Source organism: Quercus robur, chromosome 5 (genome assembly GCF_932294415.1).
Source record: "Quercus robur chromosome 5, dhQueRobu3.1, whole genome shotgun sequence".
Lineage (NCBI taxonomy): Eukaryota > Viridiplantae > Streptophyta > Magnoliopsida > Fagales > Fagaceae > Quercus > Quercus robur.
Window position 1 is genome coordinate 79,230,049 of NC_065538.1, and position 26,897 is coordinate 79,256,945.

The 26,897-nt window shown below is 34.7% G+C and overlaps 3 protein-coding genes across 4 annotated transcripts; all 3 read right to left on the bottom strand.

The window, feature by feature from the left end:
* Positions 1 to 355: 355 nt before the first annotated feature.
* LOC126727272 (transcription factor ILR3-like) lies at positions 356 to 4,295 on the bottom strand. Its single transcript, XM_050432855.1, has 5 exons — positions 3,833 to 4,295; positions 2,650 to 2,715; positions 1,621 to 1,698; positions 1,371 to 1,533; positions 356 to 895 (listed from the first exon to the last, which is right to left on the bottom strand). The coding sequence occupies exons 1-5, from the start codon at positions 4,009 to 4,011 to the stop codon at positions 629 to 631; spliced, it is 753 nt and encodes a 250-aa protein (XP_050288812.1). The 5' UTR covers positions 4,012 to 4,295; the 3' UTR covers positions 356 to 628.
* Positions 4,296 to 5,186: 891 nt separating this feature from the next.
* LOC126727273 (thioredoxin-like protein CXXS1) lies at positions 5,187 to 8,382 on the bottom strand. Its single transcript, XM_050432857.1, has 3 exons — positions 8,112 to 8,382; positions 7,780 to 7,902; positions 5,187 to 5,500 (listed from the first exon to the last, which is right to left on the bottom strand). The coding sequence occupies exons 1-3, from the start codon at positions 8,211 to 8,213 to the stop codon at positions 5,348 to 5,350; spliced, it is 378 nt and encodes a 125-aa protein (XP_050288814.1). The 5' UTR covers positions 8,214 to 8,382; the 3' UTR covers positions 5,187 to 5,347.
* Positions 8,383 to 18,966: 10,584 nt separating this feature from the next.
* Positions 18,967 to 26,612, bottom strand: LOC126727274 (kinesin-like protein KIN-14C). Of its 2 annotated transcripts, none has more exons than XM_050432859.1 (17): positions 26,300 to 26,612; positions 25,688 to 25,948; positions 25,446 to 25,590; positions 24,812 to 24,921; positions 24,608 to 24,727; positions 24,208 to 24,411; positions 22,690 to 22,899; positions 22,525 to 22,599; positions 22,220 to 22,366; positions 22,006 to 22,144; positions 21,748 to 21,857; positions 20,794 to 20,955; positions 20,493 to 20,713; positions 19,948 to 20,029; positions 19,750 to 19,854; positions 19,550 to 19,654; positions 18,967 to 19,450 (listed from the first exon to the last, which is right to left on the bottom strand). In XM_050432859.1, exons 1-17 carry the CDS (start codon positions 26,342 to 26,344, stop codon positions 19,271 to 19,273), a joined length of 2,421 nt encoding a protein of 806 aa, XP_050288816.1. In that variant the 5' UTR covers positions 26,345 to 26,612; the 3' UTR covers positions 18,967 to 19,270. The 2 variants fall into 2 exon arrangements, with proteins under 2 accessions (XP_050288816.1, XP_050288815.1); XM_050432858.1 differs by having other exon boundaries at positions 21,748 to 21,860.
* Between the last annotated feature and the right edge of the window lie 285 nt (positions 26,613 to 26,897).

Here is a 26,897-nt window from a genome sequence, read left to right on the forward strand (position 1 = left end):
TCATGTATTTTGTGTCAGGCTTTCAATTCTGGAACTGCGTATTAATCATGTATTTTGTGTCAGGCTTTCAATTCTGGAACTGCGTATTAATCATGTATTTTGTGTCAGGCTTTCAATTCTGGAACTGCGTATTTTGGTCTCATTTTAGTATTAATCCTTTTAAGTTTTCCAATGTTTCACAACTTCCTTAGACTTCCTGTTATAGTAGATACACAAGTTTTGGGAGTCTAAAAATTAGAGTTAGCTTGATTGATTTCTACATAATGTAGAAATGAACTAGTTTATTCTTCATACTGATTCCGCTATTGTGTGCCTTCGTATGCAGAAAACAAACCATAATGTGAAATTCCACAGCTCAATCAAACTAACATTCTCATTGATCGCACAATTAGCAAAACACATGCTTGACATGTTAAATTTGGTAATTAGATTCCAAAATTGGCTGATAAACTTACAATTTATCCCTAAACATTCAATGGCATTTCCAACTTCCCAAATCACATTTATCATCCGCCTAATCCAGTCTTAAAAATGCAACCTTCATCAAAATATAAATACTAAAGAAACATTAGGAACAAGGGCTTCCTAATGCACAAGGATTGCAGAGCAAAAAATGAAGCCTGCTGTCTTATGCAACTGGGGGACGGAGAACATGGTCTTGTGAGGTATCAACAGAAGCCGGTGGCATGAACTGCCACATGGAAACTCCAGGGTACCCCATAAATGGCACCAACTTGCTGCCAACAACTTGGCCTGGGGCAGAAAGTGGAGCTGGGATTGCAGGAGGATGAGGCAAAAATCCTGGTTGAGTACTCATAGCTTTTACATTCTTCTCAAGGTTCTCTTTCTCTACCTTTAGCCTTTGCTTCTCATCACGAAGCTCATTCTTTTCTGCCTATACAAACAAACCTCCACTCAACATAACCAACAAGAATTGAATTTGAACGTGGTCAGTTTTATTTTATTTTTTGGATATCCTTGCAGCTATCAGGTATATATGGAGTAACTCCTAAAAACAAGTGTGATTTCATATGCCTTCTAAAATGAAAAAGAAAAGGAAAATACAAAAGGTTCTAGTTCTACCAGTGTTATTACAAAACTTTTACAGACTAACGTGACCATGAATGTGATTACTAATTAGTGTCATATTAACAAAACTGATTGGTGTCTTGGTCTAATAATAATGAGTATCATTAAGAGCGAACGTCATAGGTTGAAACTCTCTCAAAAAAAAAAATAATATAATTAATAGAGTTCTAATATTTTGTTCTGTGTTCAAAATTTAACACATCAGTTTATATTGCTATGTTGTAAAATTATTACCATCCTTAGTGTCATTCAAAAGTAAAAACTGAAATATCAAAGCGCACCTTCAACTCATTAATCTTCTCCTGCAGATCCATTTTTGACTCTTTCAACTTCTTGGCTTCATCTCTTAATTGAGTCAACATTCTCACAGCATCACCCAATATAACAGCCTTGTCCATTTTAGGAGGTCTTCCAGGGTCCAGGATAGAACCCAGTTCCATGAACCTTAAGATAATTCCAAAGTCAACATCAGAGACAGAGACAGAGTGAGAAAGAGAGAGAGAATCAGAAAATTAACGAATTAGAGGATGCCTGTCATTTAATCTATCCCTCCTCATTTTCTCCCTGCATGCTTTGGAACCAGATGTAGAGCATGATCCAGACCTCACCCTGTACACAAAATATGAAATAAGAAATGGAAAAATACATTTTATGATCTCCCCCCTCCCCCCAAAAAGTTAAAGAGTACAAAACATGAAACTTTCCTAAAGATTAGTTCCTATCACCTCATCTGCAAAATGTAAAAGGCCACATATAAGCTATACATTACCTCCTAGCCAGTGAAAAAATGTCATGTTACTGACATTTTTACATTTTCCCTCATTTTGTCATTTATTCATTCATAATCAAAAACTTAAATACAATAAATAGTTTTTCTAATTTCAGGATCATCATCATTTTTTGGCTATGTGGGTGAAGGAGTACAATTAATTCATAATTTGACTAGTTCAAAAAAGTTGTGTATTATTACAAACTAAGTTTTAAGGAGATCCTGTGAGCTAATTGGGATTAGCATATTTTGAGTTCTTAAGGTAACTCTGTCATGGAATTCTTAAAATCATTTCCAACCATTTTGAAAATGAGTTGATTAGATTCTGTTATCATCAGTAGTTGCCAAAATGGTGATAGTCAATATTTGTTTAAATGTTGATGACATGATAAAATTTAATCAACTTATTTCAAAATTGATTGATAAAAATTTTAGGAACTCTATAGCGAAGTTATCATAAGAACTATTAAGGAACTTAATCCATTAAATCAGACTTTCACAATAAGAAAAGAATAGCAATGAATCAAAGTAAGAAAAGGAAAGGAGGAGCAGGGCACTACCAGATTCATGTCAAATCTAGTGACATTTCTTTTTTGAGAAACAATCAGCTTTAAGATAACAGATCTAACTGTACCACAATGAAAGAGGGAACTAAGAGAAAGGGGGAAAAATCAAAATAAAAAAATAACATAACATAACCAAAAAGAAACTCAAACACCCTAAAAACTGCTACTAGCCAGTAATGGAAGACAAGATATACTGTACTTACTACTTAGCCAACTAAAGTTTACCTTTTTCGAGAGCTAATTTCCTTGGGACCATCTGAATTTGGAAATGAGTCATCAATCTGCTCCATACTGAGAAAACAACAAGAGAAAATATGAGCTTGTCCATTATACAAGTTTTTAAAAAATTAAGTAGATAAGTGGAGTTAATCCTGCTCAAGATACAGCCCAGGTTTTCATGTAAAGGAGGAAATAAAATGGAGTTCGAATAGATTGCAAGTACGCTATTAGATTCATGAAATAAATTCATAACAGTGAAACAAGTTGTCTCCATTCCACTTGAAATGGAAATGATCTTGATTCTCTAATTACAAACTGCACAAGAAATGCAAAACCCCTAAAGTTGGTGTCTCCCAAAGATCATGTCACCTCATTATAATCAAAGGGGTTAGAGATCCTAACTTTTGCCAATAACATAAGATTCTTTAAAATCCTATGACTATCACATAATTACAAACTTCTTAAATTGAGGAGTACTAGGTTTCAAGTCAATAATGAAACAGTGCTAAAAACAAATCTTATTCTGGCTGGAAGCAGCTATTATTTTTATATTTTTACAATGGAATACCAAGTCCTAAATGACAGCATCACTAGAAATGACTACCATAATCACTAATATATTCATAAATCAATATGTGTAGACCGCACACGCCCATGCATGTGATTCTCATGCTGCTTGACAGTTGACACATTGAAAGCTTCAAATGTCGAATTTTCATAAAAGTCAAAAACATCTAAGGTATTAAAGTAGCCCTCCTTGCCTGCATTATTACCAATCACCCATAAAACATAAAGATAAATTGAAAAACACCCAGAAAATCACAAAAGAAAAAAATATATATATTAAAAAAAACCTTAAAATAATAATAAAAACAAGGACCAAACCTAGTGTCAAATTTTTTTGAATGAGCTATGAATCTCAACATATTAATCAGGATCAGTCACATATATTAAATTATTAACAAAAAAAAAAAATGTAAATAAAAACCTTCATCATGGTTTATATAGAAAGTGTTACAACCCAAGCATACAAGATTATTTATACAAAAAATTATAAGAGAAAGAAAAAAAAAAAAAAAAAGACATGGTGTATTATATAATTGGCAAATAAGTAATGAGACAAGAAATAAAAAGTAAATAAAAAAATATAAAATAAAATAAAAAGAGTAAAAAAGGAATTAAGGACGACCTGAGAGAAGTGGGGTTGGAGAAAGAAAGATGAGGAGGAGAAGGCCAAGTAGTAGAAGCAAAAACTCCTGTAGGGTCAAGGAGAGAAGTGACAGAAATGTCCTCCATAAGATTATATTCATCAAACATCCAAATGGTGGGGTTTTCATTTCCTTGAGACCCCATTTCTCTGTGTTCCATATTGCCGGAAATTCCAAGATATTCCGGCAAGCCGTCGTGCTGGTGGTACGTAGAGAAATGATGAGCAGAGACTAATAAGAATGAAGGAATGAGTGAAGGAGGTTGGTTCGGAGTTTTGGTCAACGGTTATGTAATTGAGTGGAGTTAAAGGTGGTGGTGGAAATATTGGAATATATGATGATGGTAGAGAAGCACAATAACAGGAGTTTTTTTTTTTTTGAACCTTTTGAGAATTTGTACAGAGAGAGAGAGAGAGAGAGAGAAGAGTTCTGATAGGTCACCCACTTCCACCACACACTGCTCCCTTTGCGTCTTACACGCATGCACTCATAACAATTTTTTTTTTTTTTTTTTTTTGGGTCCTGTTGTACAACAACAACGTGTTGTACTGTATCTCACCCCCACTTGTTTTTGGTGGGTGTGTTTGTGTGTTGGGTTGGGCTTGTTGTATCCTTTTGTGTTTGGACTTCTTTAAGGCTCAGAAACTTTGGATGGATTTTGAAGTTACTTACTGAATACTTGGGCTTGAGCTTCACAAATTACCCAAGTTTCAATTTTGGAATTGAAACTTGGATAGTACTTTGAAAATCATATAAAAAAACAATTAAAAAAAACTTTAAAAATCATATAATATAAATAAATAACGGATTTGTTTTTTTTTTTTAAAAGGACTTCACCATCCAACTTTTATTGATTAATATTATTTTAGTTGCAGTCCATTAGCTAATGGATAGAATAAATAGTTAATTAGTTACAGTATCACTATTATACTATAATTTAGATAAATCTTTACAATTGTGGTAATTAATTTGAATCATGAAATCCATCCATTTCAAATGGAGATGATCATATTCCCTCCAACAATGAACAGAACCTCATTAAACCTTTCTAAACTCATTTATAGAGAATATGATTGTGGGGAGAAAATTAACAAGCAATTTTGTTTCATGGCACTTGGTTTAAACCTGCCCAGAATACTGTATTTGCAGCCAATCCAAAGTCCCAACATGACATCAATCTGCACAGATAGGCAGGGGTTTTTTGTCTGGACTATTAGGAGTAATAAACATGTAAACAGCCAACTTTTCTTGTATTCACCTGTATTTCCTGCTTCGAGACATGACCTTTAACTCAGGGCACCAAATCAAAATCCAGAAATAAAAAGCATGGCCAACTTGATGCAAAAGGAAGGAAGCACTTTTACACTTATGAGATTGAAATCACACACCCACAAAAGGCACACCAACTTATCATTTGTCTTGATGCTGGACCACCACAATCACATATTTTACATGTTCAAAATATATACAATACCAAATACATATAAAAACATTAACTAGGCAACATACACACGAATGGACTGAACAAAACTATCTATCCTTTTCCTTATCTCTTCTGGATTGGCACCAACAAGCTTGTCAACCGGAGCACCATTTTTCATCAGCACAAATGTGGGCATGGCCTTTATCTCCAATTTGGTTGCTGCCTCCTAACCAATCAAAATGCAAAAATATATTATGTCAAAACATTATCAACAAAAATATTTCCAAACATCAATTTGGGGAATCTTAGATATGAGGTTTAAGTGTATCCATTAAATGCTTGTGATTGCCAAGCCAATCTGGATTTTGTATTACTAGCTACTGAAAGTAAGAAGATATTTTATCTACACATGCCCATATACCCCCAGATTAAAGCTCGGCTATGGTGGTTAAAATGACTTGATTATCTTGACTTTCTGGAATTGACAAAACTTTCAACTTAGTTGTTGGTCTAGTGCACGGGCAAAGCGTCCAATGTATGTGCTTTAAAAGCCCAATCTGGGAGTAGCAGGGTTGCAAGTTGTTCCACCTTTAATAAGACTGCATCAGCTCAAAATAAAGGCATCAAAAAGTAATTGTACTATGGTTTCTCCTTATTTGTTTTCCATGTGCTAGTGATTGATTTTTTTTTTATTGTTCAAATGCCTATCCTTTGATCATGAGCACATATCTAAGTAGTTGGTAGCACATAATCACTCTAAATATGCACATAAAATATCTCTGAGGACTGATTCTTATATATGTATATCAATATTAGGCTAATAATTTAGCAGGCACACATCTGAACAACTGAAAAATGAACGATTCAAGCTAAGCACACACCAGAACATTTATGTAGAAAGCAGAATAATGTTAAAGAACAAAAGATCCCACAGCACCAAGAAATATAGGGGAAAAAATTTTGCACCAGTGAAACATTACAACATCAGGTCCTATTTGGTTCATATCTTATCCATATCTCATAATTCATATCTCAATTTTCATAACTCACAACTTACAATTCATAAATTCATTCTCATAACTTATAATTCTTTAACTCAACTCCAATTCTTATTTGGCACTTGATATTTCCTTAGTTTTTGTTTTGTAAAAAGCAAAATATAACTCAGTTGGTGGGCCTTTAGTATAGTACCCTCCTTTTTAGTAAAAGAGTAAATAGTCAGTTCCTCAATAAAAAAAATTAAAAAATTTAAAAAAAAAAAAAAAAAAAAAAAAAAAAGAGCAAATAGCCCTTGGGAACCTTGGAGTAATAAATACCATTTGACTTGATGAAACAATTCATCACATGTGGGTCCCAATTTTGTGTTTGTTATTACGATTTTGCCACTTAACTCAATTTTCTAAAATCTAAAAACTCACAAAACTTGTTTTCATATCTCATCACTCATTTTCACTTTTTTTTTTAGTATTGAGTAATGAGAATTGAGAATAAAAATTAAGCCAAACAAGAAAACCACTAGTGGGGTCCACAAATTTTGAGTGATTGATGGAAATTGAAAATTGAGTGATAAAAATTGCTAAACCAAACACCACCTCAGTATCCCAAAACGCAAGAATCCAAGAGTTTGATACTGACAGGAGAAGTCACTTAGATGAAGCAACTAAATTGACAACAACGGATCAAAGATGCCAACTAGCCTCATCTCCTAAACTCAATTGGAGCTTCCACAGCCAATGTTTTCTGCAGAGAGACCTTTCACGTGTTTGCCTCAAAAATGGAAACTTGATCATCATTTACAATTCAGTTGGTGGATCACTCATCATTTCCCCAGTTATTGACTCCTTGTGCCCAAGATTAATTAATGCTACCCCTGATCAGGCTTAGCTGCACTACTGCTTTTTGTACTAATCATTTTTATATCTCGGGCAACCAAAGGTACGAAACTAACCAACAAAACATTAAATATTTCATGCACAATGCATACAAACAAATAATATTATCATACTAAAAAAATCTGTCCACATTTAATTCCCAAATTAATCTATATTATCGCAAAGGATGAGTTTTAGAAATAAAATAATTTCCCATTTCACATTTGGTGAGTTTTCTTATATAAAATTTACAAAGGCACTTCATATTTATGGCTGTGGTCACACGCGTTCACAAAGCACATTCCTTGTATTACAAGAAATCAATCTTTATTATTAAAAGATGATACTTATCCACGCCATTACATATAGAAATGTAACTATGTGAAGAGGAATCTAGCAATTTTTTAATGGTTGAAGCAAGAGCTACAAATCTTTGAAAAGTCAACTTCCAAATTGTACATAACATATCATTGTTCATACACCCCATATATAACATATCAGTCTGCACTCAATACGTGGTGTAATATGCTATATGCTTTTAGATAAACTATTGTTTCTAAGCTGATATGACAAACAGAGAAGCAACAAATAAATCAATAATCATTTTTTTTTTAACAAAAATTAGATGAATTACCTTAACCTCATCGACATCAACTGTGAGGAACAGAACATCAGGGAAGCTTGAAGCCAACTCTTCAAAAAAGGGGTTCATTGCCACTGAAGGTATGCACCATGCAGCAGTGAAGTGTATGACAATCTATAATACCCATCCCACCAAGACAATAACTTTAATAGCCACAATTCCATTAACATCATCAAGAACTTTTTTTTCTATTAAAAAAAAAAAAAGATGCTCATGAAGAAAGTGAAGGTTTATATTTATTTTCAAGACCCAGAAAGGGGGAGAAAGAGTTTGTGTAGTTTAATAGTAGTTTGAAAATTTGTGAAGTTGATGAGGAAACTTACAGGGGTGCCTTGGTTGGTGGCTTGGGTAACATAGAAGTCCCATGACTCCAAAGAGTCAACCTTCACAACTCTGGTCTTGTTCTGCTGCTCTAGGCCTTCCATCTCCTCCTCCTTTTTTTCTTTCGTCTTCTTCTTCTTCACCTACTCTAGAAGCTATTATAAAACGAAGTATAAAACTGAGTCCCTAAAATATGAAATGTTTTGAGTTAGACCCACTTGGGCCACTTTACTCTTAGATGGATATGTACGACAGCTGCAAGCAGAGAGGATCAGTTTGTCTTCCCATGTTTCGTTTTCTCTCTCTTCGCATTTGGTCCAATTATTAATCTGCATGGGTCACAAAATTTTTCTTTTTAACTTCTTTCTTTTTCTTCTCAAAAAAAAAAAAAATATCTGCGTGGGCCACAAAATTGTTCTTTTTAACTTTTTTTTTTTTTCTTTTTCTTCTCCAAAAAAAAATTATTTGTCTCTCGTTATCCACTTTTATTAAAAATAATAGTAAATTTATATTTTTGTTGCTTTTTTATATTTTTCTTTTTTTAATATAAAAAACTAAAGGAAAAAAAGATTTAAAGACCAAGTTCTAAAAATTAAAACCTAACTTTTTCTCAAATGAAACTCACACACGAAAACTTTGTGTACTACTAGTGTCACCAAGACTTGTCTCGAGCTTAAGTTGACTATCTGAAGCATGAAAATGTAATTTGATCCCTTAACTGTCACTTAATACTAAATTTTGCCATTTCAATTGCAGACAACTTGCCAGTGAACACTGGATTTGAGGTGGGACTGGAATTTCTCAAAATCTCTGGTGAGTACATCTCAATGAAGAGCCAAATCAAACTCAGCCTCAACTCTAGCAATGGTCTGTTATAAAATACGTCAACCTCCAAACACTACTCAGTCCCGAAGGTACCCTCTCCAGAATCCTAATCACTGTGACCTCCACAAAGGGTTTCTATCTATGACTTGTATTAAGGAAAATTCACTGTGTGGACTCGAGCAAGGACAATTCAGAATTTTCTATCGCAAAATGGCATAGCCCATAATCAATCTATGACCTTCACGGTGGACTCAAGTGTAACTCAAATCAGTTTGGTTGGCTTCAATAAGAGCCAAAGAAGTGATCATGTGTTTTATGTGCTGGTGATCGATGAGGCATCATTATTAAATTTCAAAAAATCCACTTTGGTGGTTAGATTTTCTATGGTCTTGATAGGCTTTCTCTTGCCCCCTAAAAACTCCTTTATGTGAATTTCGAAAAAAAAAAAAAAAAAAAAAGAACTCCTCTATGTTGTAAACATTCACAATCCCACTGCCTGAACCAGCTGCAAACAATTTCCCACTTTATTTTTACAAAACTTAACTTTTAGATCTTCTCTTCTCTTAATTTTATAGTTTTTTTATGTTTTGAGAGGAGAGAGGCATAAAACGATAGCAAAAATACAAAGTTACTCATGTTTTTAATAAAAGTGTGTAATGGGAAACAAACCACAGGTAAGAAAAGTATTTTTTAAGGAAACCATGTAGAAAGTGTTTTTTCAGACCAACCACATATGAAAAAAGTGTAATTTTCTCATATTATTTTTTTTTTTTTTGAAGAGGAAGCTTTATAACATAAAAGCCAGCAAGGATACAGCAGAGGACAAAGACCACAGCAAGCTACAGATACAGCAGAAACTAAACCAACGCCAATAAGTCCTTTTGAACTAAGCTAGACACCTCAGATGGGGTAACCCCATTCCACATGCAAGAAGACTTAGTTCTACGCGCAAGTTGAGCCAGCTCATGCGCAACAACATTAAAATCTCTACTCAAATGTTTAAAAATACAGCTTTCAAAACTCTTACACACAAGAAGAACTCCCTGCAAAATGTGTCCCAAATCGTTACCTGTGATATTGTCATTGATGGCTTGAATCACAGTCAGGGCATCACTCTCCACAATGACACTTGACAGCTGCAACTCCTGAGCCAGTAGGATGCCTTGCTCCACAGCCAAAGCTTCCACTTGATCTGCAGCAAATCTGCCTTGAAGGTATTTACTGAGGGCTGCCACAACATGGCCATTGCAGTCCCTAATAATTACTCCAATGCTGGAGTTATTCCCCTGGTCTGAGGTGGCCCCGTCAACATTGATTTTGAACACTCCCTGTGGAGGAGTTTCCCATCTGGATGAAGGATGACTTGGAGGGGTGGGAGCCAAAGAGTTGGCCTTTCTGAAATCCTCCAAAGTGCAGGATGCTAACTGCCACACCTGAGATGGGGAAAGGGGGGAATCATTATGCACATACTGTGGGGCATTTGATTGAAGGAGGTGCAGAACCATGTCTAGAAAGGACCACATGAGACACAAGGAACTAGATAGATCAGCCCAATGATTCCAAACAGAAGACGCAGCTTCACAATGAAGGAGAGCATGGTTGATATCCTCAATTCCCAAGCCACATATAGGGCAGGCATTATTACTCTGAATCCCTCTTTTGTTTATATTCTCGAAGGTAGGGAGCCCATTAACACAAGCCCTCCAAGCAAAGATTTTTACTTTTGCAGGAAGGTTTAAATGCCAAAGTTTTCTCCAAAGTAATCTACAAGGGTCCCCAGAGGAACTTTCACCCACCTCCATTGTATTAGCTAGATTATAAGCTATGTGATAGGCGCTTTTCACCGTAAATTCACCTCTCTTATTCCCAATCCAGATAATTTTATCCTCAGCCAGGTTGTGACTCAGAGGTATCTTCAAGATGGTCTCAACCTCAAAGGGAAGAAAAGTAGCATGAAGAACATCAATTCTCCACCATTTGGTTTCCGAATCAATGAGAGAGGAGACCATAGGGAATACAAGGTTATGGTTCTGAGGGGAGATGACCCTATAAGTGGAAGGTGTTGGGAGCCATCTATCCTCCCATATGTGGATTTGTTTCCCGTTCCCGACTCTCCACCGGGTTCCACATCTAATGATTTCTAAGCTACTGTGGATGCTCCTCCAGGAGTAAGAAGGGGAAGAGCCAAGCTTAGCATTTAATAAATCACCAGTGGGGAAGTACCTGGCTTTGAGCACACGGGCCACCAAAGAGCTCGGGTTAGAGAGAATCCTCCACGCTTGCTTAGCTAGCATTGCCTGATTGAAGGCTTGCAAGTTTCTAAACCCCAAGCCGCCATTTGTCTTTGAAATGCATAATCTCTTCCAACTAACCCAACTGATCTTTGTTTCCTTTTGTCTTTGACCCCACCAGAAGTTTTTCATCATTCTTTCTAAATCATGACAAAGGCTTTGGGGGAGTTGAAAGCAACTCATAGTATAGGTTGGAATTGCTTGTGCCACTGCTTTGATGAGAATTTCTTTTCCCCCCGAAGATAAAAGCTTGCCTTTCCAGCCCGCTAATTTTTTCCCAACCCTCTCCTTTAGGATTGCAAAGACTTGGTTCTTTGACCTACCAATAAAAGATGGGAGGCCAAGGTATTTAGTAAGCCTCGAGTCCTGCATAGGGCCAAGGATATTTAAAATATCTTCTCTAGTTTCTTGGGCTGTATTGGGGCTGAAGAAAATGGAGGATTTCTCTGTATTAACTATAAACTGGTATTATAAAAGACTAGTCTCTTTCTTTTTAGGATTTAGTGTCATAATTTTTCATTCATCATAATTTAAGACTTACACGTTTTTCTGCAAATATTAAGCATTAACTCATGGTTTTATTTTTCACAGGAATTTCATCTTACTTTATCTCTCCTATTTCTATGTCCTTCCATTCTAGAACTCATCATCATGGACAAACTAATTGCAATAAAAAATAATTAATTAATTACACTTTTTTACCTAAAATTCTATAATTCACAATGACAAAATTACAAAAACAATGCCAAAAAAACTACTCACACATGTAACTCACTCATTAACAACCGCTAGTACTCCCTCCGTCCCACTTTGTTTGTCCTATTTGAAAAGTCAAACTTTTTAAGGAAACATCATTTATTGTCTTGTCTACCTTTTAAAAATGTATAAGTTTCCAAAACTACCCTTAAATAAATTTATCAAAAAATTGAATTAGTAAATTAATAAGGGTATCATAGGAACATTAGTAAATTAATGATTTTTATTTTTAGAAACAGGACAATATTTTGGGACGTCCCAAAATAGAATAGAGGACAAACAAAATGGGATGGAGGGAGTAACCTTTAAGGAGAGTTGAAAGGGAAAAAAAAAATTTTTTTTTTGGGGGCGGGGTGGGGGGGGGGGGGGGGTGGGACAAAACAAATAGGGTAAGAAAACAATGTCATCCCTTGATAGACAACAACTGCAACTGCTACAATAAGAGCATCCGTAGCAGCTCTCTCAAATGTGTCAAATGCCAAATATTTGGCACATTTGGCACACCAAACACAAAAACAGAGCTTTATCAAATGTTTCAAATCTCAAAAATTATGCCACATTGCTACAGTACCATCTCAAATATGAGACGGTACAGACAACAATGGCAAAATGGGATATTATTATTTTATTGCATTTTTCTCTCTCCTCTTCCACAAATATCTCTCTCTATCGACTCTATCTCATTTCTTCTCTCTTTGTCACTCTTTATCTCTTCCCTCTCCTCCGTGCTCAAGAAAGTTGCTCAAGATCACTCTCAAGAAAGTTGTCGTCAATCTCGCCGCCTCACTTTCCAGTTCTCACCGCCGATCTCGCCAGTCCTCACCGCCTCATGCTTCGGTTTTGGTTGATTTGGTGGGTTTTGGGTTTATGATTGGGTTTTGATTTGGGTTAAGGCTGTGGGTGGTGAGTCAGGTGGCTTCGATGGGTTAGGTTGAAGTTATGGGTTGTGGCTTCGATGGGTTGATTCAGGTGATTTAGGTTGAGGCTATGGGTTGCGACCGAATCATGGATTATGTCTGAGATTGGGTTTTGATTTGGATTGAGGTTCTGGGTTGAGTTTCGATGGCTTGATTTCAGTGAGAGGTGAGTCACGGTGACTATGCTGTGTTTGTGGTTGTGGTTGAGAGGTGGAAGAGGAAGGTTGGTGGTGGTTGGATTGTGGGGATTTTTTTTTTTTTTTTTTTTTTTGCTGTGGTTTGTGGTTGCCGATTGAGAAGTGGCGGAAGAGGAAGGTTGTTGGGGCCTAGATTGTGTTTTTTTTTTTTCTTCTTCCTGCTGCTATAGTTTGTGGTTGTGGATGGTGGGGCAACTGTGGAAGTGGCTATTGCTGTTATGTTATGATGGCTGTTGTGATGGTTTGGTTTTTATTTTTTTTCCTCTTTTGTTGAGGTTTTTGGATTTGGAATTTGTTGGTGTTGTTGCTGTTGTTGATCGGCGTTGATGTTGTTGCTATTATTGATGATAATGGGGAGAAGATAATATATTATTTTAATGTGTAGTAAATATTATTTTAATGTACAGAATTGAATGATAAAACATCTGATAAATGGGATGTTGTAAAATGATATGGTAAAATAATAAAGTAGACTTTTGGTGTGTCAAAATGGCATTTTTTATACCACATCTGTTGTGGATGCTCTAACACTAAATATAGTTATAATACAATGTTTATTATTTCAAATATTTTTCTTACAATTTCCATAACAAATGAATCAAAATCATATACAACAATCAAAATCATATGAGCAATAATAATAATAATAATAGCACTGAGAGAATTACCTCGTAGGAAAGGACTAATCCTTTCCCTAGGAGAGAAATAGAGAGGGGTTTTTTTAAAGGTTAAACATAAGGAAGAGAGATGTTTATTTATGTTTGATTTTGGCAATTGACTTGCAAAGGAATAAGGAGAGGTGGAAGTACCTTATTTTAAGGGATATAGATAAGTGGTTATCTTTTAATCAAAATAAATAGTTAAGAAGTGCTACATCTACAACATTTTCACAACAAATCATAGGTGATTAGTTATTATTGGTTATAATTTGAATCTATCACTAAAATTACTTTTTTGCCCACCAATAGCAACCTGTCACTTAGGATATTGTGAAAATGTTGTAGATAAGGACGGAACTAGGATTCAAAGTTGGGGAGGGCCAAAGTATAAACACAAAAAAGTTTATGAAAATAAAAACTAACATCTACTCAAGCTTTGTTGAATTTCATCCTATTTATTAACATTATTGTAGGGATATTGGGCCCAGAAGTTCGTTATCTATTTATATATTGGGTCTATGGCCGAATCCGAGGACGAGGGTTTGTTTGAGGAAGAGATATCTTTGTCAAAAAAAACTGCGTTAGTAAGTAGAGAGATTAGTCTTGATCATAACAGTTCAAGGGGTGAGCCGAGGATAAGCACATCCTCAGCTAACCAATGCCGAGGTCCAAAAAGATTATCTGTCGTCTCGGGTAATGTTCCAAGAAGTTCCGTTGGCATGGATACGTATTGCAGTGACATCAGACAATGAGAAATCCTAAAAATATCTTAAGAGAAAGCTGATGCCTCTACATTAAATGCACTGCAGCTAACTCTCTAGCCACATTAATGTGGAGGTAATACCTGAACAGTAGATTTCAACCTTACAACTACTACATGAAGACTTATGGGGAGAGTTAATGGGACAAGTATCAAGACCAACCATCTGGCATGCACGTGGAAGGTGGAGATGAAAAGGAGAGACAATATAAAAGAAAAAGGAAGGCACTGGAAGCAGGGATCGAAAAGGAAAGAGAAAATTACTATAGCATTAAGAACTGTTTGCCAAGCAGAGTCTCACGAAATCTTCCCTCTTTGCCTTCAATTACATCCGAAAACGACTTGTAAACCTTATTATGACCATCCCTCATTGGTTGTCCGCGGATTCCATTATCAAGAAGTGTAATCAAATATGATAGAAATATATAAGAAAAAATCTCCTTGGATTTTGCCAAGGACGATTTTCCTCATTATAAACCTGTCCATTTACATCTTCCTATCTGATAAATCTACTTTTGTATTTGTCTAATTCATTAGAGCCCAGTTTTCCAATTCATTCTCTACAAATTCATTGTTTTGGGTTTTTTGGGCCTCAGTCCATCTACTTATTGGGCTAGAAACTCAAATCTGGTCCTTACAATTATAATCTTATATTTTCACAATTTGGATTGATATTGATTTAATCGGTGGTAATTTTTTGGAATTTTGTTTAAAAAATTTCAAGAATTGGGACATCAACACTAGAGGTAATGCTGCATTATTAACTTCAAATTATTTGTAATTTTTTCTCTTTAAAAAAATCAAATATTATAGATAATTTTCTCATCATCAACCATTCAAATAAAAGTTTCATTTTTTCCATATTATATAGCTCTATAGTTTCAAAATTTAGTCCAAAAAATAAACCAAGCAAACATACCCCACAAGCTACAACAACATTAATGTTAATAAATTAGTTTCTAAAAATAGTTAATAATTCATAAAATAAACCAACAAACAAGCGTTATCAATTAATAACATTTATTACTAACCACTGCACACATTTGATTCATAGTTCCCACGGGCTTCACTTTTTGATTGCCAATTTCAATTTTTCTATTCTTTTTTTTTTTTTTTATCTCATTTGTCCTTATCTGACCATCTCTTTTTTCAAATTCAAGAGTCAAGACTCAATCATTATTACAAAGGATGACTTCTTAAAATGTACACAGTAAACTCACACACACAAAACACATTGCACTATCAGTCTGTCACAGTGGCAAAATAGAGACAAAGTGGATAGACATCATAGAGAGAAATAAACTCATATCAGAGTAGAGAGAGAAATCAACTCAGATCTGAGAAGAGAGGACATACTCAATTGATTCAACTCATGTGTTAGTGTGGACACAGTAGACAAGAAGAGACCAAGCCACTAGTTGTGAGCCATAGTACGACTGTTGATTGCCAACTGCAATTTTCTTTTTGCTTTTCATGGGTTATATGTAAATATTTGAAGGAGGGGGGCCAAAAATATACTTTTTGAGGGAAATTTTAAATTTTCCGATTAGATATGTATACAATACTATATTTTTTCAAAATTGGGCAAGGGGGGGGGGGGGGGGGGCGGGGGAATGGCCTGTCTACCCTAACGTGGATCTGTTTCTAATTGTGAACATAGCATTTCTCTAAATAGTTAACTAAAAAAAAAAAAAATAGTGTATTCAAAATAGTAAATTATTTGTTTTAGAGAAAGTAAAATGTATTTTGGTAGGAGTTTTTTTTTTTTTTTTTTTTTTTAATGATAGTAATTAAGGAAAAATAATTTCTCATAATTAAGAGGAAGAGTAAGTGTCCCATTTAAAGTGGTGACATTTTGAACTTGAAGAGAGAGAGAGAGAGAGGAAACGCATGAAACTATCTATAAAAACCCTTTTTTTTTTAAATCGAATTTGACAAAGAAACATGAAGAGGGAGAAAAATGAATGGAATTTTTTTTTAATTTTCTATACTTTTTGATTTAAGGGTATTTTGGTACGTTAAATGGTGAGACCCAAGGAGAATCATCTTATTAGTAGTATAGATAAGCCCTTTCATACCTAAAAACTTGTTGGGATACTCTTTTTTTTTTTTTTCTTAGAATACTAAGGGTTCGTTTGGATACAACTGAAAACTGAAAACTGAAAAACACTGTAGCAAAATAATTTTTAAATATGTGAATAGTACCGTAGGACCCATTTTTAATTAAAAAAAGTTGCTGAAAAGTGAAGTTGTGGGTCCCGTGACTGAAAAGTTGTTGAAAAGTTAATTAAAAGTTGCTGAGGTGTGCACTATTCACACCTTTCCAGTCAACAATCACGGCACAGAGAATAAATAAAAAAAGGTGAAACGGAGCCTAAGTATTTTTAACACACATAAACATGAGGAGAGAAGAGAATGTTTTTTTTAAAGAAACCTATAGTGGTGTATATTTAAAAGAGCCTTATATTTAAAAGAGCCTAACTCCTGGATGGCTCTATATAAAGATAAAAATAAAAAATAAAAAGTCCAACATTTAAAAATTGACCCAAAACAAAAGAAAAATCAACTTTGGGTTACCTAATCCAACCCAAAATTTTGAATGTCCTAACTCAAAACTGACCAAACTACACTGTGTACTACAGCGCACATGGGACCATAAAATTGAGGTATAGTGTAATGATGGTTTTTGCCAAACTACATCTTGTAGTGTGGCGATAAAAATTGACCAAAACCACATTAAACGATTCCGTGAACACACCTACCCACGACCATGAGTCTACAAACACTAAAAACTTCACTCTATCACATAGAGTTTACACTCTCTACCTTTAGATTTATTATATTTCTCCGCCAAGAAATTGCCTTTTTTGTGTCAAAACCCCAAATCACACCCTAAGATAGTGTGAATTTCATTTTACTTCTCTTAGTCTTTAATATCTTTATCAAGTTTGTCCTTCCTTCCTCTATGGCTCTATCATTTTTATAATTGTCATTAAATATAATAAAACAACATCACTTCACATTTTGACAATTACTAAACAAAATAACCAAAATATTTAAAAAAAAATTATTAAAGTTCAAGGATTAAAATGATAAGAATAAATTTTATGAGCGAAAATAATAATTTATATAAGGTTGTAATTTAAATTTTAGCTTTATTTGTTTGGGTGCGTCTTTTAGTTACTGGGTGAATAGTTTTTAAAGAATCTTTTTTTTTTTTTTTTTATGGTGAAATGTTGGGCCCATGGTCCACAGTCTTTCTTGTCAATCCTAGGGGCCCTTCAATCTGGTTTTCTGAATGATGGTATAGAATAGCATATACGGTTTGATATATTTTCGGGATATGCATGATTTTTTTTTTTTAAAAGGATATGCATGAATCAATTGACAAAGACAAGTGACCAAACAACTGCTAAAGAAAAGAAGGGAATGGATGGATAATTATTAGGGACATTCAAATTTCTGATTTCGATTTTTCTAGATTTAAAAAACGTGGTATTAAATTGAAAGCCACTTGAACAAACTGCATCTACAATCTAGAACCTGACATTGTCAAATCATTAATTATAATTAATTCATGTGCCCAAACTTTACTCCCTCCTGGTGTTGAAAAAGAAAAACCAATGGGCGCCACTGACAACATAGCAGGGCATCTAAGTTGCAAGACAAAAATATACCCAAAGAGGATGAGTGGTCCACAACAGCATATATTCAAAAAGAATCAATCCAATTCTTCATTACAGAACTTAAGCCCATCATTTTTTGGACAAGATGTTAGTGCAGTAGTTGAGCAAACCAAGATATCAAAGTTGCTGCAAAATCACTTACAAAAGTCTTCCACATCACAACACTTAATTATGCACTGATTTCAACGTACCACTTCAAGCCTGTGAAAATTCTTGTTTTTTATGGTTTTTGCCAAATTGTCATTAGATTTATTGTTTTCAATACAGATCATCATTATCCCTCTGCAGCATCCAAAATGAAGTTCACTGTTCAACATTTCAATCATACACAATACACACCTAATCCTTTGCGCACACCCCCTTAATTCATAGCAATAACAAGTTATAGCATCCAGATTTACGAGAACATAGCAATAATGCACTTCTTAAGCAAGATACCATTCATATGACAATCTCATAAACATGACATCTCTAATGACAGTTTCAAAAACATTCCCACTTCACTAGTTTTCATATGTTATAATGAGCTTGAGAACAATTCATCCATTTAGCCTTCTCTTGGGAGTTCATAAAGAAATAAAATGGAATTGAATGAAATGATCATAAAGGAATGGAATGGAAAAGAATAAAGTAATCTTATTTGGATGTTTTAAAATAGAGGTATGGATAGAAGGAATGCAAGGTTTAGTATGTGTGGTGACAACAGAATGATCATTATGAATAAATCACATCTGTAACCTAAATAAGATTGTTCAAATCCACTCTATGATGCTAATAATAATTCCTTTATACCAGTACTCGTCAAATGATGAACAATTTCAAATAATTTTGAAGGATCATCTCACAAGGTCGATAATTTCATCTGTTGCATCATTCAATCAAGACACTAAACTTAAACCTAAAGTACAAATTAGTAATTTCTAGAAACAGAACACTACAAACAATTGATACAACCAATCCACCCCCTTATACAAATTACAACCATTAATCATACAAATAACAATTACTCTGCGCAGATTATAAATGCAGCAAGACTGACAACAAAATGCATGAATACCAGGAACACAATTTCAGCCATAGCTCAATCGGTTATCCATAGGCTTCACTGTTGTCTGACGTCGGGGAATTCCAATTTCACAGGAATTGACTCTGGCAGCAAACCGTAGTGAACAAAGTGACTCACCAACTGAAGAAGGATCAGGGGAGATATTTACAAACATCAAGGTTTTGGAATCTCCACCTAGGCATGGCTGTTTATGCATAGAATAAAAAAGTACATTATTATAAAGCAACAGTGCAATATGAAGATTACAAGCATATAATTAAAAAGTTCAAAGAAACAACTGTACCTGGAGAAGATATGTCAGTTTTGAGTTCCTAAAAGGAACATGGTCCTCCTTCTTTGCCAATGCAAATATTACATCAGCCAGCGAAGATAAACTTTTGTTTATAGCCTGATTGCAAAAAATTAGCATATGATCATATTAAAAAGGTGAACATTAAAACAACAAAAGAAGTGGGTTATTAATGGAATTCATCAGATTGAAACCTGAGTTTCCTTCAAACGGTCTCCAGTTGACCCACTCTTGGATAGGCGCTCACTTCCAGCAAGATCTATGAGGTTTAACACCCCCTGTACTTGTTGCTCAGTGCTCTAGCAAAGCAGAAAGAGTAGTATGTCAACAGTTAAAAACATACATGAGTGCTTTGAACACAAATAGGAATACAGAATTACTAGTTAAGGTACCTCATTTACACCAGATATACGCAATGTAAAAACAAAATGGCTTCTCGAGGACTGCTCATTCATTTGCGTCCTACCCACAGACCTAAAAGACCCAAAGGCAACAACCATTCCATTAAATTTATTCATCCAATTAACAAGATTAGAGGAAAGCTCAATGAAAAGCATAATTAGAGGAAAGCTCAATGAAAAGCATAAACCGTGTTCTATCATCACTAAAAGAAAATACATTAGTTATGCACAATCCACAGAAGAACAATGATATTGTGCGTTTGTGTGTGTGAAATCTTGAAAACTGAAATTGACTAAGCCTTGTCATAGGCCCCATGAAACTTGGTAAAATTATCTAAGCCTTTTCCTATGCCTCATGAACCTTGACTGTTTAACCCTTACAATACTTTAAAAAGCATTGGCATTTCTCATTTCAAATTTCTACAACAGAAAAGCATTCCGAGAGCAGATACCATAATTCCACTTTTACACAACTCCAGTGGATGTGCAGAAAAACAAAACCTGCAGAACAATGTAGAAAGCTCCTAAGTTGTTACCTGCTGTGTGCAGCCTGTTGTAGAAGGGAGGATATCTCATTTATGCTACAAACATCAACTATAGTAAGGTCAGAAACATGTGTATTTCCATTCACATCATGCTTAATTGTATACTGTTTTCCAGGAGCCCCATTTTCTGTCCGTGACATGTCCAGACCACTTGATCGATTTGTTGACAATAAATCACGGATGGTCTCATTGTAAATCTCCAACATTGAAGCCTACACATGTTTATAAGGAATTGTTAGAGTTTCACAAGCAAAAGTAAGCAGATTAATGACAGAAGTTCAAGATAGTTTACCTGCATTTTGTATTTCCAGCCCTGAGCTTGAAGGGACTGACTTGTCTGGAAGATTTGTTCCAGTGAACGTGGTATCAGCCCTTTCTGCACTGAAGTTTCTGGTCTACCCATCATGGTATAAGTTTTGCCTGATCCCGTTTGCCCATAAGCAAATATGCAAACCTACCAAAACATTACACGAACATTAGATTAATGAAAGTTCAGAATTAAAAAGCCAATCAAACTTCTGAAACAGATGATACACAATCAAATAAAGCTTAAACTTTAGCCTAACATTACAAATGCATTTCCATGCATTTCACAGTAAAATATTGTTGAATCTGATTATAAGTTCCCAGTTACCTTTTTTTTTTTTAAGCATTTCATCCATAATAAAGTCATTGACAGATAAACATAATGTCATGAAATTAACACCAACACCAAGACACCATGCCATAGTGCAACTTCAGCTAGAGACAACCCAACAACAACTTAACCATACAATAAAATGAGTTCAACCAAAAAGGCAATACAAAAAACCAAATGAAATCCAACAATAGCTTTACACTTGTAGCCCCATATCAAAGACCAAAACAACTCAAACCCAATACAATTCAAAATTGAGGATAAACCCCTAATAAACAAGTTTGTAAGAAATCTTACATCCCTACTACAACCAACAAAAATTTATTAGTCGCATCATAGTGATAGCATCTTGAGGAGATACTCTAATCATGCGTCAATTACAAAATATTCTTTCAACTTATTTGACATTTTGGTTAACTTAGGTAGAGCAATTAACACCTGATCTTGAACTGGAAAGTTGCAATCAAGTGAAAACACCATTTATCAAAATGCAAGAACTAGAACCTTGATAGAACATATTCTAATGCATTATGCCAGATTTTTTTTTTTTGGGGATAAAATGCATTATGACAGAATTGAAAAGAACAACTTGCAAGCACAACAAATTACCTTATAACCATCAAGGGCACTCTGTACCAACTGTGATATTTCAACAAAAACATCCTGCTGAGAAGCCTCATGAGAAAACACTTTGTCAAATGTGAAAGGATACTTCTGTCCTGCTGACATTAAGTAGCATTAGATTAAAGAATAAGACCTTTGTTTTTAACAAACAACAAACTTGTAATGTGTAACAAGGTGTATAAGTCAAAAGATTCTCCTATAGCCTTCTGAAGTTCCACTAGGATTAAAGGCAAAGAAACATACCACTTTGTACCAAATCAATGCCCCGGCCAAGAGTTTCCGTTGATGTAGGGTAAGCAATTACTGTGGATTCTGTTCCAACTCCATCTTCAGGCAACAAAGGACGCACTCGGCAAAATACCCGAATGTTCCCTTTTAGTTCCTGCAATAAGAGGCACTTTAGTACAAGCCACATAATGCTAGACAAGGATTCAAGGAAAGAGGAAAACAGAATTACCAAAATTGTGTTGTGCAGCTTTTTTCTTAACTTCTCTCCTTCAATAAGTTGAAACTCTGCATCTGCCAGTCGCTCTTGTAGTTCACACACAGTTCTCTTTTGCTCTTCAAATTCTGTCCTTGTTTCTGAAGCAGATAAATCAGCCATCTAATAAAGAAAATAAGCATTATTGTTGGATTAGCTCAATCACATGTACAAGACATGTCATAATCTACAAGCATGCTAATAATGTCCAGAGTAGAACTTGTAAAACTTGTACAAAACATAAGCAACCCTTCCTACAACTTGTAAGCTATAAGCATTACCTTTAGTTTCTCATTTGCAGCAGTGAGTTGATGCTGCAATGTCCGAATGTGCTCCCTTTGGGAAGAACATGTCTCCTATAAAAGGACCCAAAATCTTACAGTTAGTGAAGTCAAGATTATCAATAAACTATAAATTAGTTTGATAATAAATTAATCGGGACAAACCTCCAAGGCATTTGATTTTATCGTCAAATTATCCAATTCTGCACAAGATTTCCCAGTAAATTCTTTGTACTTCACTATTTCAGCAGTTAAAGCCTGCATTTGTGTCACTTGGCGATCGCGGTCATCCCTCACTTGTTGCAATTCCACTCGAAGGCATCTAAGTTCATTTGATAATGATTCTTTTTGCTTTATCACCTCTTCCTGTGAAGCCTAAAAGAATGAACAAGACAAAACACCAATCAAGACACCTCCAAAAGTTGCAGATTGTTACTGAAGATGAAAAGTGCTTCTAGTGCCATCTGCCAAGCAAATCGCTACTGAATTTATGAATTCCAAACCCCTGAATATTTTTTGTTAACAATTTTGTAACTTCTTAAATTCATTGTCTAATCAATTTACATTTAAGATCAAGAGCGTATAAATAAGTCACCTAATAGATTTCTTGTTTTAATATCTAAATATATAGCTTCTATTCAATAAAGGTTGACTTTATAGCAAAAACCATTGTTATTAATACCGTTTCGGACCCCGTTTCGGTTTGTCCAGTGGAATGGAATATTTCGGTACAGGCCGATTTCGGCGTACCGTTTCAGGGTGTTTCGGAGTTCTTAAAAAATAATCTATATATATTCTTGTAGAACATAAAATTGTCAATTCTAATAAATAAATAACTAAATATCAAATAATCCAAATCATTTAGTCTTAACTCTTAAGTTTTAAACATCAATAACTTGAAATATAACATCAATTTAACATCACACAATAAGGAGATTACAAGACAATAACTAAATATCAAATAATACAAGATTTACTCCTCCTCATCATCATCTATGAGAGAAGGATCAAATTCATCATCAAAAGAACTCCCAAATATAACTTCTTCTTCTTTTTTAATAACAGGCCAAATCTAGTACCGGCCAAAATTTACATCTCGGCCGGAATTGGCCGGAATGATCGGAATAGACCGAAACGGCCCGAAATTTGACCCGAGGTGGAACGTGGGGTATTCCGGTACCAGTTTGCATACCGGTACGAAAAATTTCGACCGTTCCGACCGGAACAGAACAAAATCAATAACAATGGCAAAAACAAGTTGCCTAAGACAAGAGCAGCACTAAGACGAGCTTCCAGACCAGACAACCTCGAACTTAATTTCTTAAATTAGACCAGATAAGAACTTAATTGTTCATATCAGGCCATGTCAATAAGTGAGGTTCAAAAGGGAATCATAACAATAGTAATGATATGTCTTCCACAATATTTAAAAATTTATCCAAAACAACAAAAAATTCAATATGCATAATAGAATCACAAATTAATTATTTTAATAATAATAATAATAAGTATTATTATTATTATTATTAATTTTATAAAAAAAAATAATAAAAAATAAAAATAAAAAACCAATACAAAGCAATTTGTCAAACTTCATTTAATTTTACAAAATTAATTTTGGGAAAACATATGGCATACAAACACAACTGCTGTCATACATGAATATTGCACCTAATAACTTACTTTGAATGAAGCTAATTGGTCTTGCAATGCCTTATTGTGACACCTTAAATTGCTGAGATTCTCCACAATGGTCAATTTCTCCATTTCAACTCGTTTGAGTGACTCACTAATTGTTTCATTATCCTTTTGAAGTTTGCCGTTATACTGTTGTAAACTCACATTGTATTCTTGTCCTCGCTTGTACATATCTTCAAATGAGGCTGCCTGCATATTCAACAATTTTTTGGGGAGAGAATATCATTACATTGGTCATCTGGCAATCCACAGAGTCCAACTAACTTAATGACACACAACTACTAAGACTAACATTAAAAATTCACAAAATTTGTAGGAAGATAATTACCAATCTTCGCTATATAGATGATAAATGCGAGACATCCAAATTATGAATTTATATTACCTTTTGTTCAGCAGCTAATTTCTCCTGCCTAGTTTTTTCAAGCTGAGCTGAAAGAGAAGCTTGCAACTTCTCACCAGCAACTCTTGCTTCTTTTTCTTTTCTATGACATTCGATTGCATCCTAGTCATCAAACCACAATAAAAATGAGATGTAGAAACAAACAGGTATAGCCTGTACACAAAATGCAATGACCGAAAAACTTACCAACTTATCTGATTCTTCTTTTGCAACTCTATCTTCCAAAGAAGAGATGGTTTTCCGCAAGTCTAAGATAATCACATTTAACTCCTCCACCTTGTTTTTCATCTCCAGCTCTAAGAAAATAAAAATGAATCTACATTATGAAGTTTCCCAATTAACAAGAACTGCAATATTAGGAACTTCAACACATGAGAAACCACATTCATTAAATGAAGGCGTAGTGATATAAACAATATATTTCTTTCTTAATAAAATCCTTATCTTAAAAACAAACAAAAAAACCAACAAACAAAAAAAAGCCCACCCCAGCATCAATGTTTCCAATATCAATAATTTCTACCTTCACCAAAAATTTTCTACATTGTGATCAATTCCTTTCTTTAAGAACAATTATACTTTGCCTAAATTGAATTATGTATTGCTAATTATTATCCCATGTATCATGAATAGTGTGTACTTCACAAGATCTAGACATGAGAACACCACTAGCATGACTATACACTATTCATGAAACACATGAACCTTTTCAAGTGTGCAAGAGACATAATGATAAATTCAAACAGACATGCACAAATACAGTAAATAAAAATTTACTAAGATGTTTGATTAATGTCAGTACAATGCAAAAGATGTGTACCAGTATCTGTGCACTTCTTCTCAACAGCTTCAATCGAACTTTGAAGCTTTTCCTTCTCAAGAACATGGTTTTGTTCAACTTGTTGGAACCATTTTAAGCAAAGTTTGAGCCTCTTAATATAGTCAATCGCGTTATCCAGCTTCACCTGCCAACCATATAAATAATAAACTCAGAATAACAAACCCACAAACCAATTTAGCTTAAACCCCAAGATTCAAAATTCATGAGACAAAAATTATAACCTTAAGAGGATCAAGCTTCTTCCCTTTCAACTTCTCATTCAACAATGCCTCAACCTCCTCCTTTGTAAACTCCACAGTTCCACACTCCGACCCCTCGCCACTTCCCACATCACTAGTAGCCGTAACATCTTGTCTACTGTTTACCTCGGAAAACGCTTGCCGCCCACGGCCCCTGCTTGCCGCCAATGGTGGCCCCACCATTCTTCCTGCTCCGATTCTCCGACGCTTGTCTAAAGGAACCTCCTCATTACCATCCTTTTTCTAAAGCACAAAAAGTACCAAACAAAGTACATGAATTTAAACGCAACACAAAAAGTTGAAACCAAATTTCAATCCATTTCAAACCTAATACACAACATAAATTCACTTGCATCTCACTTTTTCCCATTCAATTACTTGTATTTCCTCAGCATCCAAACAGTGGGTTAAGTGAAATTAGGGTTCTAGATCCTAAATTTTCCATTACATACACAAAATTGACAGAACCTCAGATCCAGAAATCAGGAATCTCTTATTTTCTTCTATTTTCCCTCAATTTCTCAGCAACCAAACAACACAACTAGAAAATTTAAAAAACAAAAACAAAAAAATTGAATGAAACCAAAGGCTTACAGTGAAGGGACTACGGGGAGGTCGGTTCTGGTTACGAGAAGTCATTTTTGAAGACGAAATACGAATTGCACTAAGAATCACAGCGCTATTCCGACGAGTTTTCGGCGTAGCATCTAAAAATCTGGGTCGTCGATCTGCGGAAATGGACTGTAGTTGATGGATAAGAGAGAGAGAGAGAGAGAGGAAAGAGATCGAAGTGTTTGTGTTTTGGGGAAAAAAGAAAAAACTCTTTTGAGGATTTGGAAGGTTAATTTGGGAAGTTAGGGTTTGCAGAGAGAGAGAGAGAGAGAGATACACAGAGACAGAGAGAGAGAATGAAATTTGAATTTGGATCTGGCGGTACATCTAAAACGCTCCTCGATAGAGACGTTGCCTTTTTATTGGGCCGAACCGGATCTTAACCGGCCCATATTACCCACATAAGCCCAAATTCTTCTTATGGTAATTTAATTACTACAGTTTCTCAAAACAAAAAAAACAAAAAAAAAAACAAAACAAAACAAAATTTACTACAGATTCTGGATTTTTTTTTTTTTAATAAATGATTGAAGATTTTGCATTTGAAAATAATTTATCTAGATTTTTTTGGAAAAAATTT

Excerpts from the sequence above, each read along its gene's own strand:
- LOC126727273 (XM_050432857.1), bottom strand. The coding sequence starts at position 8,213 with ATGGAAGGCCTAGAGCAGCAGAACAAGACCAGAGTTGTGAAGGTTGAC. Across the intron at positions 7,903-8,111 it reads CCACCAACCAAGGCACCCCT|ATTGTCATACACTTCACTGC; the intron begins GTAAGTTTCCTC and ends TGGGTATTATAG. Across the intron at positions 5,501-7,779 it reads TTGATGTCGATGAGGTTAAG|GAGGCAGCAACCAAATTGGA; the intron begins GTAATTCATCTA and ends TTGATTGGTTAG.
- LOC126727274 (XM_050432858.1), bottom strand. The coding sequence starts at position 26,344 with ATGACTTCTCGTAACCAGAACCGACCTCCCCGTAGTCCCTTCACT. Across the intron at positions 24,922-25,445 it reads GAAGAAGTGCACAGATACTG|AGCTGGAGATGAAAAACAAG; the intron begins GTACACATCTTT and ends TTATTTTCTTAG. Across the intron at positions 19,451-19,549 it reads AACTGACATATCTTCTCCAG|CCATGCCTAGGTGGAGATTC; the intron begins GTACAGTTGTTT and ends ATGCATAAACAG.
- LOC126727272 (XM_050432855.1), bottom strand. The coding sequence starts at position 4,011 with ATGGAACACAGAGAAATGGGGTCTCAAGGAAATGAAAACCCCACCATT. Across the intron at positions 2,716-3,832 it reads TCCAACCCCACTTCTCTCAG|TATGGAGCAGATTGATGACT; the intron begins GTCGTCCTTAAT and ends TTGTTTTCTCAG. Across the intron at positions 896-1,370 it reads AGAAGATTAATGAGTTGAAG|GCAGAAAAGAATGAGCTTCG; the intron begins GTGCGCTTTGAT and ends TTGTTTGTATAG.